The sequence below is a fragment of the Convolutriloba macropyga genome, chromosome 3 (assembly GCF_964194025.1).
Source record: "Convolutriloba macropyga chromosome 3, txConMacr16.3, whole genome shotgun sequence".
Classification (NCBI taxonomy): Eukaryota; Metazoa; Xenacoelomorpha; order Acoela; family Convolutidae; genus Convolutriloba; species Convolutriloba macropyga.
This window is the reverse complement of record NC_134470.1, coordinates 32,298,978-32,319,514: the sequence shown is the minus strand read 5'-3', so window position 1 is coordinate 32,319,514 and position 20,537 is coordinate 32,298,978. Positions and strand designations below refer to the sequence as shown.

The window sequence follows — 20,537 nt, the reverse complement described above, 5'->3', positions numbered from 1 at the left end:
GAACCTTAAAGATTTTATAGTAAAGACGAACAGCCTGCTATCTACTTATATCGCATCGATTTTGTCTACTTAAAAATTAAGCTCAATATTTTTTCAACTTTTGCCAAGAATTTGAAAACATATTTAAAAAAAATGTTTTGATTCTGTTTGGGCAAATTTTTTCAGTTGCTCAATCAGGGATTAGTATTGTGAAGTACTTTTCTCCAATCAATCAAAAATTATATTCTTTTTTATTCTGCATTTTTGACGCCTTCTGTCTCGAGGAAATTAGATACTGTGGACAACAGTGACGGTCAGCATGGACAACAATGGTAAGATTTTTTAACTGTTATCTCAACTTGTTTAAGAACAATTTGACGATAACCTTTGTTATTTTGAAGCGATACTGAACAATTTTCGCTTACGGCCACTGTTGCCCACAAACAGACAAAAATCAATTCGTAAAAGATTGTTTTGAATAGCATTTTTGAATAAACTTAGTCGATTGAAAATATACTATTTGCACCGTAATGTCTTTTTCTACAAAATTAGAGATCGTGCTGCACATTTCCTGCAGAAATAAGAAGTTTGCGTTGAAAGGAGTGACTAACATCTTGATAGAAAATTAAGTGTTAGTTTTTGACCAATAATCTTACGTTGTTTGTTTTCTTTATCCGTGGTAACTTCAAAAATCATCTGCTGACCATAGACACCCGATGGCATGACCCATGCTATCTCTGCTTGCATAGTCTCTGTATCAATTGTGTAATCAACGCTTTGAGGAGCTGGCGGATTCGTGCATACTTCGACAATGTCAGACGAGGAACTCAAGCCATTTATCCGGTCTTGCTCCTCAATTCTGTAGTGATACTTGGTGGCCGCGTTAACTCCTAAAACCAGGAACAAAATCATCACAATAGTGTTTTCATCAATCAAAAGTCTTAACTCAAAGGTATCACTACAAAGGTATCACTACAAAATATGCTCTAGCGACACATCTTCAGATTATATTTAACGATTGTATTCAAGAGAAAGTTTTTCCAACAATTCTTAAGGATGCGCACATCACACCAACTTTCAAGAAAGGAGATGTTTCTGTTTTAACTAATTATTGTCCAATTTCTGTAACACCAACTTTCGCAAAAGTTTTTGAAAGGCTTTTGCTTAATCAGTTAGTAGAATATCTTGAAAAATTTGCGCTCTTGAACAAAAAACAATTCGGTTTCTAATCTCGAAAATCGTCTACTGATGCTGTGCTTATTTTATTGAAAAAATAATACGAAATTTGGAAAATAACAACGACACAGGTGCTGTGTTCTTAGATCTTGCAAAAGCTTTCAATTCAATTTCACATGAAATCTTTCTCATGAAAGCTGAAAATTTCAACCTCTCTCAATCAACAATTTTACTTCTCAAATCTTTTCTCGAAAATCGAACACAATGCGTAAAACTGGGTATTGACTTATCAGATAAAATAACTATTAATCATGACAGTTCCATAAGGAACAGTGTTAGGACCTCTTTTTTTCTGTTATATGTCAACGATTTTTCTGAAAAGTTGGAAGGTGAAAATGATGTTGTTCAATTTGCGGATGACACTAGTATTATATGCAAATTTGAATGTAATGAAAATATTCCCCAAAAAATTGAAAAAATATTAGAACAAACAGACAAATACCTGACAGAGAATCAACTCACTTTAAATGCCGATAAAACAGAGATGTTATTCTTTACAAATCATACTAATTCGGATCCAGATTTTTCTCTTAAAGGCGAAGTTATCAAACCAGCTCATGCATGTCGTTATCTGGGAGTACAAACTGATTCAAACCTAACCTTTGAAAATCACCTGAACTCAGTTTTAAGCAAAATGGCTAATGCAATTCGTTCTTTGTATCTTGTAAGAAATCAAATACCTTTGAAAGTGAGAATTGATGTTTTCAAGTCAGTTGTACTCTCTCATCTTTCTTTCAGTGGAGTATTTCTTCAAACTCTTACAGTGAAAAACTTAAACCGCATAAACAGGCAAATTAACTGGGGAATAAAAGTTTGTTATTTTCGTCAAAAATTTGACCACTCTATTGATCTTCTCATTAAGGATCGTATCCTGTCAGCCGAATTGTTTATCTCAAAAGTTAGCCTAATGAAACTACAAACAGACATAAGACAATGGGAAACATCCGAAAATTGTTTGAGTAATTTACATGTTTAAAAAAACTACTTGAACACGGACAATCTTATGCAGTATTATATATACTTTGACAATTTAATATCTTAAAAAATGATATGACTTAGTGAACTCTTGCTAGCCACATTTTCAAGATGTCTTGACAGCTCTTGTTAAATCCTTACTAGGTCCTAGTATGATGCTTCACGTTTCAGAAGAAAACGTGCATCATCAATTTTATTTATTTGGCGTTTCCTTTACAAATCCTGCCAAGATGGCACCAAGATCTGGTTATTTTTTAGATGCCAGCTTGCTAAATCACATTGTATAATTCCAATTCGTTTTAGAGTCTAATTGTTTTCTTTTTCATCATAATGGTTCTGAGTTTTACATATTCACGACCAGCACTTGCAATAATAAAATGTAGCTGTGTGTTCAAAAGGATTTGTTGCACAAAGGGAGCTGCAGGTTGTTGAAAAATTCCAAAATGGGGTTGGAAATAATAGATACACTCCTCCCAGTTTCCAGTGAAGTGCGAACCATGTTTACACATTGACTTATGAAAATACCATACTCGACCGAAAAGTGGCATGAAAAGACAGCGCATGACGGATAAGGCATATGATATGACAAAATAATGAGTTTGCAGTTTGTACAAAAACAAAAAATAGGTAAATAAAAAGAATTATTGTTCAACCCATGAAAAGACCAGGCTGACCTAAAATGCCTATGAAAAGACTTTTCCTCGACTTTAAGTATGAAGCTTGACTGTGTAATTTTAGTCAATACCCCCCACCCCCTCATTAGTATATACGAGTGTTTTAAGTTTTAAGTCGACGCCTTTCATGCGGAGTATTTCAAACCTTCATCGCTCCAAATTGCACTAGATCCGTGGTAATCCGGATAGGTGAAGTTGGCAATCTGGATTCCGTCTCGATACATGATGTAATCGAGAGACCAGTCCCGGTCTTCGAAAGTTATCGTCAACTTCACCCAATATGCTGCATAACTATCCAGAGCCAGGCTGACTCCATTGGGACCTGAAAAAGACAACTAAAACAACGAAGACAAAATCTTAAGCCTGTCTTTACAGAAACTAACAACGCCCCAACCACTTATATGTAATTTAATTTTTCTTTTTCACTCCACCTTTACTTCTCAAATATTCGTGCATTAAATCAACATGAAACTCCCTTAGCTAAGGCATCATGAGCTCTTGATTGTTCCGACCCCTCTTGAGGGGGGGGGAACGATATACTCAAATGGGTTTTTTCTTGTTCAGACGATTTTGGCCGATCGATATATTCATCGTAGAGAGCTGAGACTAATATCATTAGAAAGCTCGTCCAGTGTAGAATGTGGAATTAAAAACATTTTTTTATTTTCGTTTTTTACAGGTAGTTATCGAGGTTTAAACTTTTGAGAATAGTAGAGTGAATTCCGTTGTTTTTCTTCACATTTTCCGGATTTTTTGCCTAAAAAATATTGTCGGCTATTTTTATTTAAATTTTTTGTCTTAAATTCTAGCTAAATTTTTCAAAATTTAGCATTTTTCAATAAAAACAGCACGAAATAAGCTCCTTTAGTCCACTTTAATTCAATTTGCCTGAAGTAAACACCTAAAAGCCACTAAAACAATTTTTGTAGACTCAAATATGGGCTATTTCTACTTCAACCTTGATTGAGAGTCCTCTGTAAGTAAAATTTGGCGTTTTTCGCTATCTTTACTCGTTGATTATCAAACACGCAGCATCTATTTTTGATTTTTTACCTGACAAATTATCTATATCTATGACAATCGAAATTTTAGGTGTTCCCAATGGACGAAGAGCATAAGCAAGGCTATTTTTGGACTAATCTTGGACGGTTGCTGTCCAAAAAGATTTTTTTCAAATCAAAGCTCAGTAGTTATAGATCCCATTGGCCTCCTTAGCAACTCCAAAATACTACAGTTAGCTTGGAAATTATAAAAAATTATAAAAGCTGGTTTTAAAAGTTATATGCTTAATGTCGTTTTGACTTTTAAAAAGTTTTTATTTTTAAATAAACATTTGCATATTGAAATTTACTTCTACTTCTTTCTTAATTTGGTCAAAATGTAGCTTAGTGTCAGCGAAGAAAGAATGATTTTTCTTTCTGCTAATTTAAATTTTAAAATCTATTGCGGTTTTACGCCTAAGTTTTTGTTTTTGGCTTCGATACCACTAGCTTTCACATTTTTTTTTTGTTTTTAAGTATTTGCCCTAGTTCTGCTTCTCTCCCTAGTTTTTTTCACATTATCAAATTATTGAAAGTTCACATATCACCTTACTTGCATATAAAAAAGGCACAAATGAACACATTAAAATCCACAAAGATACGGCTTCGACACTACTTTCTGGAAGAAGTTAACTGAATTTTTTGATTTTGTCTTTAAGTGTTTTTTTTTATTTTAGTCGTATGAAATTTCCTGTATAATGAAAAAGTTCAGTCGCTTATCTTGGATTAAAAATTGAGTCTACATTTCAATTTTAGTAGATAGCTGCTGGCTTTCATGACTTTGAAAACAATGGTTTTCAAAAACAAAACAATTTTTAGCTTCTCAATTTTGTTCTTTTTGTTGTCTAATTGTTACTTAGTTTGATTAATAACAGGTCCAATGTGACATTATGTGTGTCAAGGGAAAGTGTAAAAAGGGATTAATGTCACAAAATTTATTGTTTTTAAAGAATTCGTCATAACTTTACTGGCTTCGACGCGGGTTTTTCACAAAAAAAACTAGTTAATTTTTTGATTTTTGTCAAATTTGAAGTCCTTTCTGCTGACTCTAGACATATTCTGGATAACTGCACGTCTAATGAGTTTCTTTTCACGGAAAAAGGAATCTATTTAATTATTTCAATTTGTAATTAATGTCTTTCAAGGCTTTGGAAAAAATTTTGTTCCGAACTTAATTTTGCACTTTTTTTTCCTTTTTGTCTGCATGTTACGTAGTCCTGTTATTGAGAGGTCACATACTACATTATTGGTAATCAAACAAGGAGCAATTGAACATATTTAGAGGGCCAAATTATTGCTTTACGGCTTCGACAGCGTTTTCTGGCAAGCTTTAATTAAATTTTTGTTTGTTGTCTTCATGTTGTTCTTTTTTATCGATTGAAAAATTGAATAAGGACTTGTCTTAGGTCTTAATACCCTTCTGTAGAAGCATTGGTTATCATAAACCTATGGGTATGTTTGTTGATTTCAAAGGGTTTTCATTACTTTGAAATTAATTGTATAAAAAATGTATGGACTGGTCCCATGGATAAAAAATGTATGGACTGGTCCCATGTCGTTCCTGGTGAATTAAACGTTATTTGTTTTTGTTTCAGTTTCATCTGACGCTATTTGTTATTAAGTGTTTTTTAAATCGGACATTAAATATTTGATTTAATTAATGTTTGTTGTTGTTGTTTGATTTTGCTGTTCGTATCAACTCGTTTTTTTAATATTGGCATATCTCATCAATCTATTGCATCATTTTTACTCCACTGATTTATTTGCTTTGGATGGTATCTTTTCGTTCATACACTATTTTCTTTTAAAAATAATTGAATTTTGTGTTTTTCTGTCTGTTCCTCATTTGGTAGACAAGTAGGCCAAAATTGTGGATGAGTGGGGTTGGAACCTTATGTGCGATTGCACATTACCGAGCCTCCTTGTTGATATTTCACATTGAAGCTTGCGATTACAAAACTTGCTTGAAAAAAAACAAATTTAACTGCCTTTTTAATGCATTGTCTGTTTCGCTTACATCCAATCCTGAATTGTCTGTTTCGCTTACATCCAATTGAAACATCAGAACTTTGATAATGTCTTTTGAATCAATTTGCTATTGAATCAAGTTCCGAATCAAATTCTAATTGAATCAAAATTGCTAATTTAGGTTCAATCTACGATAAACAGTATTTTCACTTTAGATTGCATTACAGGCAAGATAAGGAAGTGACAAATTGTTATGAAATTGCACATTCCATAGAAAAAGCTTAAATCATCAGTCTTCGAATAGTAACAAAATAAGCTGAAAAGTAAAAAATAAGCTAATGGAAAATGTATGTAAAAATACAAACCAGCCATAAAAAATAATATGCATTTTTAATCACAAAGTTCTTAATCAAAAAATTTAAATTAACTTGTCAAAAAAATATAGTCTAATGCATAGTTTGTATCACTTTATAAAGTTTTTGCCCATTTTTCTATTATTTTATGATGGGTTTGTAGAAATTTAGATTAATATATCAACAGATATATGAAATCTCCGATACACAATTTTCTCCTAGATTCAATTAAACTCACCAGATCGAATTGTATTGGCGAATACTTTCTCACTCTCCTGAGTCTCATTCTTATTCTTCTGGACACATTCGTGGTAATTAACCAAAAAATATGTATAATTGGTGAAGCGATTATCGGGGTTAAAATCCGTGCACGAACAGTAGACTTCTCCAGCGTCTAAAAGGTAAAACAAAACGATCGACTGATTATAATCCCGAGTCGAGGTGTCACCGCCATTCAACGGAAAATTATGGAAGATGGGCGGTGAATGCGGGAAATTTTGTAAGGTAAGCGGTGAATGCGGTGAAATTACATCAATCAGGCGGTGAATGAGGTGAAAAAAACTTTATCGTCTGTTAGCGGTGAAATTAGATAGTTTCACCGCTGATTTTAGTATAAATTCAGCGCTCTGAAAAACGTGTCCAAATTATGTGAGATAAGCGGTGATTGCAATGAAATTACATGAATTCACCGCTTAACTTAGTGGTGAGCTTACATAAATTAATCGCTTAGAAAAATAGTTTTAAAATTGTGTGAGATCAGCAGTGAATGCGGTGAAATTAATGGGGAGTAAGGGAGGAATTGTTAAATCTAAACAGCCCCCCCTAAAACTACATCTTAATCTCACATCTTCGTAAAACATTTTTCTAAGCGGTGAATTTATGGAATTTGACCACAAGAGTAAGCGGTGAACTTACAAAAAATCGTCACATTTCAACGCTAAAATATGTAATTTCACCACCAAAAATGGCAAATCTTACAAGAATTCACCGCGCATGTTTTACAGAAAATAGAGTGATTTGATTTATATAAAAAACAAAAATACTAGCAATTAGTGAGAGATGGAGCAGTGGAAGAAGATGTGCATGACATGCAGGAGGTGAGAGGTTCGATCCCTCGTAAGGGAGGTGAAATTCGCTGAATTTTTGTAAGTTCACCACTTACTAGAGCGATGAAATTATATAATTTCACTGTATTTCACCGCAAAACAATGTACAAAATTTGCGGTGAAAAAAAAACAACTTTTCACCGCTTATCGAACATTTTATTTCGATTTTTCCTCGACCCGGTATGGTTTTATGTCATACAGTTTATATATCTGAAAATCATTCTACTGGCACTGGTATTTAGAAATTGTGCGAGGTTATATTTAATGACGTTTTTGGATCCATACTAGAAAAAGAGGCTCGGTAATGTGCGCTAGCACATAATCTTCCGACCACGCTCATTCAGAACTTTGACTTAATTGTCTAACTAATGATGAGCTTAGAGATAAACATAAATAGATGTTTGTGTTAAAAAAATTTGGAAAACCAAACTACTAATTGAATAGTGTAATGCCATGCCGCATTAGAACAATCATGATGCCTGCCATTAAAAAGATAACAATACAATACAAACGGCAAAAAAAAAACGAAAATAAAAAGGTAACAGAAACTCAAAATCTAATTTTGAAAGCACGTCGTAGCGAAATCAAAATACCACCAGATAAAATCTAAACTTCAAAATTCACTTCTCCTTGACTACAAAGAAGATGGGACCTCCCCATAATTGGACCAGATAAAGAGTCGAAAAAAGAAGAAAAAAAGAGGAAAAGTTCAAAAATCCATTGCATTTTTCAAAACAAATAAGTTCAAAAGTCAATAAAACCATTAGTTTTTAAATAGAAAGGCTTCAAAGGGTTGTTTAAAATCCGCAAAGGATACAGATCAGGACTACAAAACAGCAACAGATACAATATCCTAAAAAATTTACGAGCAATTTACGAAAACACAAAGTGTTCATGCACTTTATTACGTCAACAGCTATTATCGTAGTATTGTAAAATATTACTTCAACGTTTGTTTAAATTATTTCAATTAGCAAAATTAGAAAACAGCAAAATTGTATATTTTTCATTTTGATCTCATTTGAAATTTGGCCTTTTTCAAAGGACCTCAAAAAAACCAAAATTTACCACTCACAAATATTTTTAAAAAACGCATAGTGTTCACGTTATAAAATACCGACTGTAATTTGAAAACTGAATAATTGAAAAAATGGTTGATATTTAAATCACAAGAAATTGGAAGGGGCATCTCATTGATGGGTCTAATTTTCGAGTTGCAAAAAAAAGAAGAACAAAGGAAGAATGAGAACAAATGAAAATTTTGAAAGAGAATAAAATCAAAATTATCAAAACTACTAACTTTTGCTAAAATTGAATAGGCCTTTTTCCCTTTCCATTAAAAAGAAAATATTGAGAACTGTCTTTAATCAGCAAAATCCTACAACTACAGAGAAAACAACAATTACAGGCAAAAACCTGAAACTAATAATTCGAGAGAAGAGTGTCGCAGTCACTAAAAATGAGCTGATCATTGAAGAATTTTGTGTCATAAAAGCAAGTCATAAAAGCAATAATTAGAAAAAAAACCGCTAACCAGACATTTTTCCAATTTTCTTATTCAATACAAAACATAATGGCCCTTTCATCATTGAGAAAGACCTGCAAGTTAGAAAAAATGACTAAAAATTTTAATCGTTAAAGTCCAAAGCTTTAGGCAGGACCATTTAAAGTTTTTGAAGAGCCCCAATTCCCTCTTAATCAATTTGGCTGAGAAATGTGATTCAAAAAGTACAACACTTGCAGGCAAAACATAAAAAATTGTTAATTTTGCGAAAAAAAACATTGTCCAAGCCCTAAAAACAATGAGTGAAGATTCTCTGAAGAGAAACTAAATGCTCAATCGGTCCTCTTCGCCGTAAAGATGATTTTTAAGTAATTGAACCTAATCATAGAGGTACTCGCCTCTAAATAACCCGAGAAAAGTAAAAAAAAAATGTGGAAAAAAGTTAAAAAGAGCTCTACAATATAAATCGAATCTTATAGATTGTAATCTTCCCAATGAGAACAAAACTATCCTTTTATGCCTTTTGTTCTTAGGGATAACAAAACTGTTTTTATAATTTTATTATAAAAACAATTTTGAATTAAGATATGTATTAAAAACAGTCTGAAATTTAACAAAGAAAGATGCTAAAAAGGAACAAAGCCACTCCCAAATATCTAATGTTCACATAAACTTTAAACCTCGGTAACTCCTCGAAAAAAAAGAAGTTCGAAAAACAATTTATTTACTTGATAAGCTTGAAAAGCTTTCACATTTCACTCAAAAATCTCTGCAATTAATAAATCGATCGGCCAAAATTGACTGAACAAAAAAACATTTGAGTGTGTAGATCCTCCCACAAGTGGGTGGGGTCGGAACAAAAAAACAATATGATTTGCATCCTATTTGATCCTTGTATGACATCGTATTATCCGTATGGTTGAAGCTACGCGTTAATCGCAAAACTGTTTTTATTCGAAGAAACAAATTTTCACCCCACATTAAACGATTGTAAAAATCTATTTATTTGAATTCAATTACAATTTGCTAGAAAGGATGTATAAACAAAAACATTCTTCTTAAAAATAAAATAAAATACGCTTGTTATTAAGCAATTATACAGATGTGAACCAAGAAAATTATTGATCCATCTAAGTTATTCCATCTTTATCAAAACTTTTAGAAATCAATTAGGTCTTTAAGTTGCGTCTTTATACAATATTTTTTTTAACTGAAAACACATAACACAGAACAATTTTTTGGTTTTTGGACATATCAAAAGCAGATCTATCATCAAGAACTGTGTAAAATGTTTTTAGTAGAAAAAGAAGTATTCAAGATGTTATTTGTTAATCAATGTGGTTTGTAATAAACCTTGGTGTTCCTTAATGAACATTTTTAGGGTCATTACAGATTTGGTCAAGAAAAAGATATGCAAAATTTTTTATCGGTTCTATCTTTAAAACAAAAAATAGCCAGCAGTTTGCCGAAAAATAGCCGCCGTTGACGCGCTTGATGCACATCGGGATTGAAACAGCAAAAGAAAAAATAAGAGATAAATTGACAGAATTTTGTTCTTTTTTTCACAGTCAAAAATTGTTCTAATTCGAGTACAGTTTCAGTTGGATTCTAAAACTATACTTAATTGAGTACATGGATTTTTAAAAAGTTCAGTTGAAACAGTGAGTGAGGTAAGTCAGAAGTCAAACGTGAAAGTCGCGATATGTAAAACGAAAAACATGTTCAAAAGGTGAAGCGAATAAAAAAAAACTTAGAAGGAAAAGTCGTGACGTATAATTCAAAGAATTTTCATAGACTTAATAAATCACTCAACCTAGAACCGGTTTGAGTGAATTGGGAAAACCATTTGTATAAAATATCAGATAAAAAAAACAGAAAGTCAATGTCAAAATACCACTAGCGAGAAATCTAAATTTGATTCTAACAAACACAACTAGGCCTAGAATGAACTATTAATGGATTGGTAAAATCATTTATAAAAAATTCTCATTCAAAAAATTGAAAAAAAACAGCAAAAACAAAATCAAATTGCCGCATGTGAAAAAAAACACTATCGAGAAAGCGAATTTTTGTTCAAACACCGTTTTCTCACTCTATTTTAAAATTAGATTGGAAAAATTTGACGCCGCAAAAACCACTAGCTTTTTAGCTCCAATTCCTGTTTCAGCGTGACCAAAACCGCTACTCCAATTTGACTTCAAATATCATGAAAATGTGTGAACAGATCTGTAAAAAAAAGACAGCGCCCCAATACAATTCAAATTCTTTGAATTGGAAAAAAGGAGAGGGCCTAAATAATAGCCGTTTTAGAGGCTGACGGCAGCTATTAATCAGACCAATTACGTGAAACAAAGCAAATAAGCATGAGAAACAAGAGAGAGTTATTTGTTTTCAAAAAAATATCTTTTGCTCAATAAGAGGCGCTCTACCTGGTGCAGATAACTAATTGGAATTGTCGACAAAGAATTAACCCCGGGATGCTTTGGCTCAGGGATGTTTTGTATGTTTCAATTAGAAATGGGATAACTGTTATGTTAACACAATTTAATGCTTTGAAATGGATAAAAGGTATAGATGTGAAAGGTGTTAATGTGTAGGGCACTCTGCTTGCAGCCAACCGAAAAGCACCGATATCTAATGAGGAATTGTTGACAATGTATTAACATACCAAATTCAATTGATTGAAGTTTTTTTTTCTATACTTTTTCTGTAATTTTTTTTTGAAATACAGAACATTAGGTTGTACTTTTTCAGATAATATTATTTTTGATTTATAACTTTTAACCATATAACTTCAACCACGTAGTTTTTTTTTAAATTACAGGTTTTAGATTCAAAGTAAAAATATCTCGGGAATGGTCAACACGCGTACTTGTAATTCTGCAACATATTAAAATTCTTGATTTTTATATGTACAGCTGCTAGTATGTATGTGGTCATACATACATACTAGCAGCTGTACATATAAAAATCAAGAATTTTAATATGTTGCAGAATTACAAGTACGCGTGTTGACCATTCCCGAGATATTTTTACTTTGAATCTAAAACCTGTAATTTGAAAAAATACTACGTAGTTGAAGTTATATGGTTAAAAGTTATAAATCAAAAAAGTTATTTTTTGTTAAAAACCTAAGTTTTTTTGTTAAAAACTTAGTTAAAAACCTAAGTTTTTTATCCAAATGTGATTTAACTTCGTTTTACCTCATTATTCAATACAATTTTCAAGCATCAAACTTCATTGGAACGAGATGAAAGCAATGTACTAACTGGCACTTTAACATCCTGAGAGAAAATTTTTTGGATTAATTCATTGCTGGTTTGATCCCTGGCTTCGGGATGCTTTGTATGTTTCACACTGAAATCGGATAACTCTTATGTCAACGCTTTTTAAAGGATATAGGGTGTAGAAGAGAAACTCAGAGGGTTGATATGAATCAGTGTTTGTGCGAAAATCAGCTAAAACGATCGAGCAACGAACCCAATTTAACAGCAGAATTCAGTTCTAATTTATAAGGAGTCACTGCTTTCTGACATCCTGTTTGGTCCTGCTTTTGATAGACGAAAACGTTTTTTCTTTCATTTTGCAAATCGTATTATTATAATTGCACAAAGCTCTCAAAGACCGAAAATCAAAAATGCAAAACAAATGATGATTGAATATTTTGTTAATATACAGAAAAAAAGTTTGTTAATGAAAGTTTTTATCAAAATGCTTTACAATTGAGAACTCAAAACTAACTACATTGAAAATTACATTTGATTTCAAGTGCCGTAACAGAAACCTTGTGCGCCACATCTAAATTTCAAACACCAAAGCAGCAAAGACTTAAGATAATCATTCCGAGTTTCCGTATATAAAAGTAATTTAAAAAGTACATTTAGAAATTTTTGTTTTTCATAAAAAGCGGTTTCAAGCAAAACAATAATTTTGGACATTTTAAAATGTCATCTGTTTTTGATTACACTTTTTATAAAATGATCAGAGAAAATATCCTTTTCCATGTTTTAAGGTTTCTAACATTTCTTATTCTAAGTGAGTGACTTCGATATCTTATGACCGTTACTATAAAGATTAATGTTTGTTGGATTTTTTTATGAACACCAATTGATAAAAGTTTGCTAGGGGATATTTAAAAGTAGTATAACCTGTTGTCAGTTCCTTTCAGGACTAACTTTGATCAAAATTGACATTGAATGTCATTTTCAACAATAGCGCTTCTTGAGGTGGCTCATTGTAATCTGCAGGTGACACGTCTCTTCGGTCTATTTGCCGGATTTCACGAAGCGCTCAAGCACAAAAATTATGTTAACCAAATTCTGATAGAAGTTAAGTGGATTAGAAGAGCATACCTAGTCATCCACTAATACATTATTTGCAAATATTTACAATTTTAATTTGTAATTCATTGGTTAACATCGAGGCTCGGTGAGGTCCGTTTGCACAAAAAGTTTCGACCCCGCACATTTATATGGGAACCGATATAAAAACCAGTAATTCAAGTATTTTTCAAAAAATTTGTGTATGAACAAAAAAAATCGCATCCAACGCAAAAACTTCAGTGGAAAAAAATGCTGCATTAGATTGATGAGATCTTCCATCATTAAGAAAGCGAGGCAAGACGAACAACAAAATTAAACAACAACAACAACATTAATTACATCCAAAACTTAAAGTCCATTTTTTGTTATAATAGCTTAATAACAAAGTCAAGATAGCGTCAGATAAAACTGAAACTGAGCAAAACATCTTGTACATTACTAGCAAAGATATGGCACAGGTCCATAATAAGGCTCGGTTACAATTAGACAAAAAAGAAAAAACATCAAAACCTTTAACTTCGCTTAAATTTTTAAAAACAATTAATTTCAAAGTGAGGAAAACCATTAAATAATAACTGAAATTATCAAAACTTTTTATCATTACCAATGCTTATATAGCAGGGCATTAGGACCTGTCATTAGCCATTTTTTCCTGCGGTTACAATAAGAACAACAAAGAGAGACAACAAACAAAAATTCAATTGAAATTTGTGAAACGGTGTCGAAGACGTAAAGCCGTTTTCTGCCCCTCAAAATATCTTCAGTTGCACCTTCAACGAATGCTAATAAGGTGGTATGTGACCGATCAATAACGAGACTAGGCAAAATACTGACAAGAAAGCGAAAATGTGGTGATAATAAGAAATACTTTTGTGTTTTTCGAAAACATTTTTTTCAAAGTCATGATAGCCATTAACTACTAAATGAACTAATTCAGTAGGTTCGTTATTCAGCCGAAACAACATCTTGAGATGTTTAATTATTAAGAATATTTCTTACATTTATAAAAACAAGGTCAAATATAGACAAAATTCAGAAATTAGTTTTTTTTGCGGAAAAACCTTGTCGAAGCCAGTATTGCCATAACAATTTCTTTTAAAAAACCATTAGCATTTGTACACTGGTGCCTTCTCTGGACGCCAAAAATGTCATATATGATCTTTAGTTGACGAGACTAGGTAACAAAAACGCACAAATAAGAACAAAAAAGCGAAGTTGGAAAGTGTTTTTTTTAAAAAAATTGTTTTCAAAGTCATGAAAGCCATCAGCTATCTACTCAAAACACAAAATAGGCCCGTCTAATCTTCCATAAAGAGCCTCTGAGACCTGTTGTTCCCCAGGAAACTTCATACGACAAAAAGATAAAGTGAAAACGATAGTTAAAAACAAAAGTAAAAAAACTCAATTAAAATCTTCGAGATGTTGTCGAAGCCAATTAAACCGTATTCTGTACCTTTAAAGATTTTGATTTGCGCCTTGTTTCGAACGTCGGTAATGTGATTTGCGAACTGTCAGTAATGTCAAAATGTGAAAAAAAGAGAAAAGGGCGTGAAAAATGGGCAAATGCATAAAAGTAAAAAATTTTGTGAAATCTTATATTATCAAGGCCAGAAAATTATAACTTAACTCGTAAAACAGCAAAAAGATTTATTTTTTATTCAGTAGAAAAAAGAAGCACTTTTTGCTGACAGTAAGCTACAAGTTGACCAAATTAAAAGAAAAACAGTGGCAAATTTCAAAAAGCCGTTGTTTATAAAAAAAAGCAAATAATTTTAAAAGTCAAAACTACCACAAGCTTTAGAGTAAAAAATCTATATACATTAATTTAGAATTTTTTTGGAAGCCACTTGGACCTATCACCCAGGAGCTATGATTTGAATCGTTCTGTTTTTTAACTAACATAAAAACATTAATTTCTTTTTAAAAAAAGATCGACTGAATACAAACTGAAATCTTTTGGATTATAGCAGTCAACAAGTGGACAAAAACTAGCCCTGGTTTTTCAGTTCGTCCACTAAGACCACCTAATTGTTTGTGATGCTATAGATATTGTTAATTTGTTAGTATAAAATCAAAAATAAAAGCTGCGGTTTTGATAATCATCGAGATAAATAGCTAAAAAACGGCCAAACGTTAATTCAAGAGAACTCTCAATGGAAGTGGAGGTAGGTTTAGTCCCCTTAAAATTTACAGATACTTTATTAGGGGCTTTTGAGTATGTACTTCCGTCAATTTTAATCAAAGTGGACCAAAGAAGCTTATTTCGTGCTATTTTTGATGATAAATGCTGAATTTTGAAATATTCACCCTAAATTTTTACCAAAGAAAAAATCAAAATAGTCAACAATACTTTTTTGTCTTTCAAATCAACAACACTATTGTTAACAATTTTAACATATTTTAACAAATTTGACTAACTTTCAGATAAAACCTCCGGAAAATGTGAACAAAAAATACGCAAATCAATCTCAAAGTTCACAAAAATTTAAACCTCGATAAATCGCTCTAGAAAACGAACATCAAAAAAATCTTTTTAATTCCATAATTCCATATTCTACGCTGAATGAGCTTTACAATGATACCACTCACAACTCTCTACGACGAATATATCGATAGACCAAAATTGTGTGAACAAAAACAAAAAAACAGTTGAGTATATAGTTCCTTCCCCGTTCAAGAGGGGTCGGAACAATAATGCACTATAATTGCAAATGTTCCTAACGTTATTTAAAATTTTTTGCTTTATTTTGCATTTGTAGATTTTGGCCTCAATTTGAAAAATTCAGCAAAGATTCCATTAAATTTGCAAATAATTGTATTGGATTTGCAAAAAACTACAAACGAAAAAAAAATAATTTGAAAAATTTTTACAATCAAATATAACAGCCTCGGCAGCTATTTTTACCACAAGAGCTCGAAACGATTTTATAAGTCCAAATCAGTAATAACTGAATTTAAAAACTTTAGTTCAGATAAATTCTCTTGAGTTCAGATAAATTATCATACAAAGTGATAAAAGCAATTAAACGAATCAATATAACAAAAAACCTGACAAAATGATTATCAGACAGATGTTTCTGAACTACAATTTCTGAAAAACCTTGCAAACTATCCTGCAAAATTATCTCTTCCCAAAGCAAAAGATATATGTCCCACCCTACAATTGCAGGTGAATTCGGTGGACTGTTGTCGAACACAGATTTAACTCTGTGGACTGATGTCGAACCAAAACTTACCTCTGTGGACTGCTGTGGAAGCACAATTAAGAAGAGGGGGAGGGGGGTGATTTGCGGGGGGGGGAGTTGTGGTTGGGGACTTGTGGGGGTATGTAAAAAATGTACAATCAAAATATATTGACGACGAAAATGTTTAATCTATACCCGGGTCGAGATGTCAGCTGAAACTTTAAAATTTCAGCGCACTTTCAGCGCATTTCTTACATATTTTTCAGCACCTTTCTTACATAAGTTTCAGCACATTTTTCAGCGCATTTCTTACACAATTTCAGCGCTTTTCATATGAATTGTATTATTATTATAAATTCAAATTAAATGGGAAGCCTTTCAGTTCTCAATAGCGCAGTGGACTAATTGATAGATGAGACACAATTATCGGGGTTCGAGCCTCAGAGCGCAAGAAAAGAGCTGAACTTATGTAAGGTATTTGCGCTGAATTTCTTGAAAATTGAGCGCATTTCAGAGCATTTCTTACATAATTTTTGGAAATTTTCACGGCCCGGGTAACTGACGATAATGTGAATGTTATTGTTAAGTGTAAACTGCTGCAAAAATGAAATCAATTTAAAAACTTTGTTGAAGTTAAATCTTTTGCAAATTTTACAAATAAACTCTTTTTGTTATACAATTAACTAGTGAAACATTATTCGCAACAAATTTACAAATACAGTCAGATAATAAATTCTTGTTCCGACCCCCACTTTAGTGGGGAGGGAGGAACTATACACTTAAATGGGTTTTTACTCAGTCAATTTTGGCCGATCGATATATCCATTGTAGAGAGTAGTGAGTGGTATCATTAGAAGGAACGTACATCCTAATATATGGAATTAAACAAATTTTTTTCGTAATTTCTTTTTTACAGGGAGTTATTGATGTGTAATGTTTTGCGAATACTTGACAGTTTTCATTCACATTTCCTTTTAGGCTAAATTTTGCAAATATAAATAAACTTATTTCAACATTTACAATGTTAGAGTGTAATTGTTGTGATTGACAGAAAAACGGCTCCCTATAAAAGTCTTCTAGTACTAAAATTCTGTGTTTTTTGAGAAAATTAACTTAATAATTATACAAACGGAATCCTTGTTTTTTTTCTATTTTTTAAATATTTAACTTGACAGGTGATCTAATTCACAAAAATTAGAAATAATTGGGTGGTTATCTGGGATAGAGAAAATCAGAGATAGGTTTGATCTCGTCATGGGTTCTTACAACTAGAAATCTTTTAATTCTTATTTGGGCTCTGCCTTTCTTTTTCAAAAACTTTTGACTTTAATGTTTTTTAATGTTAGCTACTGACAAATTTCTCAATTCATAACTTAGTTATTGACGACTTCCCACTGCATGGAAATGCGGCTCAAAGTAGAACTTAATGATTTTTAAGTCTTTGACGAAGAATTTTAGTAAACTTTATATTAATTCATGTGTTCTGCCTTCAATTGCTATTTATGTCTGATTTTAAATTGTAACTGATGAAAGACCAAAAAGTTTTTTTAGGAAGTGTAAAAGAACCTATACAATGCATTTCTAATGTCTCGTATGACATTGAACATAATTGTTTTAAAAAAATTTCAGTAATTTTTTGAATTTGCAGTTTTTTTATTCTCGTTTCTGTCACCTTTTAGCTTTTTCTCAGTACAATACAGTTAAATTTTTTTTCATATAAAACACCAACTATTCTTATGGTGGTTTTTATAAACAACGGCTTCTTCGTTCAGGTACTACGAGTTTTCATACCAAATTTGATAATTTTTGTGCATAATTTCCAATTTTGGCTGTTTTTTGTTTCTGTGGTTAATTGGCACATTATTGAAATATCCAATTGAAAAATCGTTTAAACTACACATTTCATCACACATTTCGGTTTTATAACATGTAATTTTAAGTGCTACGACACCGTTCTGTTGAAGATTTTCATAGTCTTTTATTAATTTTTGTCCCTCTCATTGTTGTTATGTTTTGTTGCCGTATGTCACCTATTGGTTAATAAGAGGTCTCAAGGGCCAGTTCTGGACAGATAAATGAACTCAATCTGCGTATACGATATCCGTATATATCCACTGTTTTTTTACTTTTGAATACAATTTCTTCGAAAAGAAATAAGAAATCTAAAAATAGAGTAAAACTTTACCAAATTTTCCGTTTTTATTCTTGTTTTCGCCATTTTTTTGTTTTTTTACAATTTTGTAATTATTTTGTAACATAGACTCCTTAGTGAAAAATCTCGTTTTTTTCTGTTGAACTAAACAGTAACTTCTCAGTTCGTTAAACGATTTGACTTCAGAAGGAACTTTTTCTTTGGAGACGCAAGTGAAGACTTAAGTTTCTCGCGGTTAATGTCTTATAAATTTAATGACTCCAAAACTGGTTTCGTAATGTTGTTTTTAGACTATTTTCTGCTGGTAATTATTGTTATTTTGTAGTGTTATGACTTAGCTAGTCTAATAAAAAATAAGCGCAATTAGTTTTCCAAGACGTTGCTATTGTACGCTTATGTTTGTTATGGTTTTTGGAAATATTGGTTATCAATAAAGACAATGGATTTGATTTTATCTGTCGCCAATTTTATTTCTGTTAATTTGTCGCTTAGTTTCTCTATAGACCAGTCACATCCATTATCTACTGAGCTAGAATTTGCTCTTCACAACTTTTCCTCAATTGGGCTTTATTCTTGGTACTACAAGTTTTTGTAAAACACTCGTGATTCTTGCATATTTACCCATTTTTTAGATTTTTGGTTTCTTTTACACAGTATCACAATATTGAGCAGCTCTGTTGCCATTCGCCTCTGAAAAAACATTGCAATTACAAAAATATAAAACTATTAGTGAACAGATTAATGTATAGTTGACTGGGACAGCGTTTTTCTATAATTTTTGAATTATATTTTTTGCCCATATTTGTCGTTCTTTTTGTAGTCTTCTGACATATTCTGGCCAATGAAAAGTCTCAATCGCTTTCTATCGATCTATAAAAACAATCTTTCAGTGATTTCAGTTGATACATAAGATTTCTAATTAATGTGACCTCAATTATTTTTAAAAAGGCAATGTTTTCTTAACCTTTGCATTTTTTTCTCTCTCTTGTTATCAGGTCGCATTGAAAAAAAGTCCCATATTTTTTTATGAAGTACAGGTTTATTTATTCCCTAATATAAGTTTTAACTGATGCCATTTTGATTTGGTAATTAGTTGTTTTAAAAAAATGGACATCAAGATTTGGTCATATTTAATTAATATTTGTAATCATGATTTTTATCGCCGTTTTTTCTGGTAGTCATATTAGTGACAAGTCGCATCGGCCTTCTAAGCTATATTGTTGTATTCATTCATTGGTTGGATGAACAATAGAGCGATTTTTTTTAACTCTTCCTCATTTGGTCGACAATTAGGGGAACGGCCAAAACGGCCACAATTATTGAGAATCTTCTAACTGTGCACAATTTAAGTTTTTCCCAGTGTAATTTTTGATTTTTTTCAATTAAAAGTGATGTCCATCTTTTCTACAAAAGTGTCTCATTCCGACCCCAACGTGTATGAAAGTTTGTATAACTATTAACGTTCGTTACTCAATTTATGAAAAAACTAACTTCAGACCCTCCTTTTTATTTAAGTCTGTATAGTTGCTCTTATATAGATTCACAAAACAGAAAGTTAATAGTTTTTTGTTGCGTTCAAATCTAGCGAGAACGAAAAAAATAGCAATTCACTATCTTATTACATCTTAAATAGTAATCTTTGTTTACTCTCCTTATGACCAGTGTGTTAATGAAAGCCTTTAACTGAGAAAACTATTTGGCATACATCAATTACAATCATAATTTTTCAAAAATTACGTCATTTCTGCGCGATTTTAACTGAACGCGTAACTTGAATAAAATCAGAATCGAATCCCAGTACCCAGGTTTTGGTCCAGACCCAAATTGAGCTATGATCAGACTATCCAGAGTGAAATGACCTCTGATCAGACTTTCCAGACCGAAATTACCTCTGATCAGACCTTCCATACCAAAATGATCTCTGATCAGACTTTCCAGACCAAAATGTCCTCTGATCAGACCGAACCCAGACCTTTGTCCAGACTATGGTGCGCTTATGATCAGACACAAATTCAGACCATTGTCCAGAGTATAAACAGACTA

At 32.0% G+C, this 20,537-nt stretch overlaps 1 protein-coding gene across 3 annotated transcripts in view; it reads right to left on the bottom strand.

Annotated features, from left to right (window-relative positions):
* The window catches only part of LOC142337013 (uncharacterized), a 70,869-nt gene that overhangs the window by 26,436 nt on the left and 23,896 nt on the right, over positions 1–20,537 (bottom strand). For all 3 annotated transcript variants that reach the window (XM_075386028.1, XM_075386029.1, XM_075386030.1), the window contains 3 exons: positions 6,464–6,619; positions 3,010–3,186; positions 636–869 (listed from right to left, as the gene is read on the bottom strand). In XM_075386028.1, the coding sequence (XP_075242143.1) occupies positions 636–869; positions 3,010–3,186; positions 6,464–6,619 (567 nt within the window). The remainder of the gene's footprint in view (positions 1–635; positions 870–3,009; positions 3,187–6,463; positions 6,620–20,537) is intronic.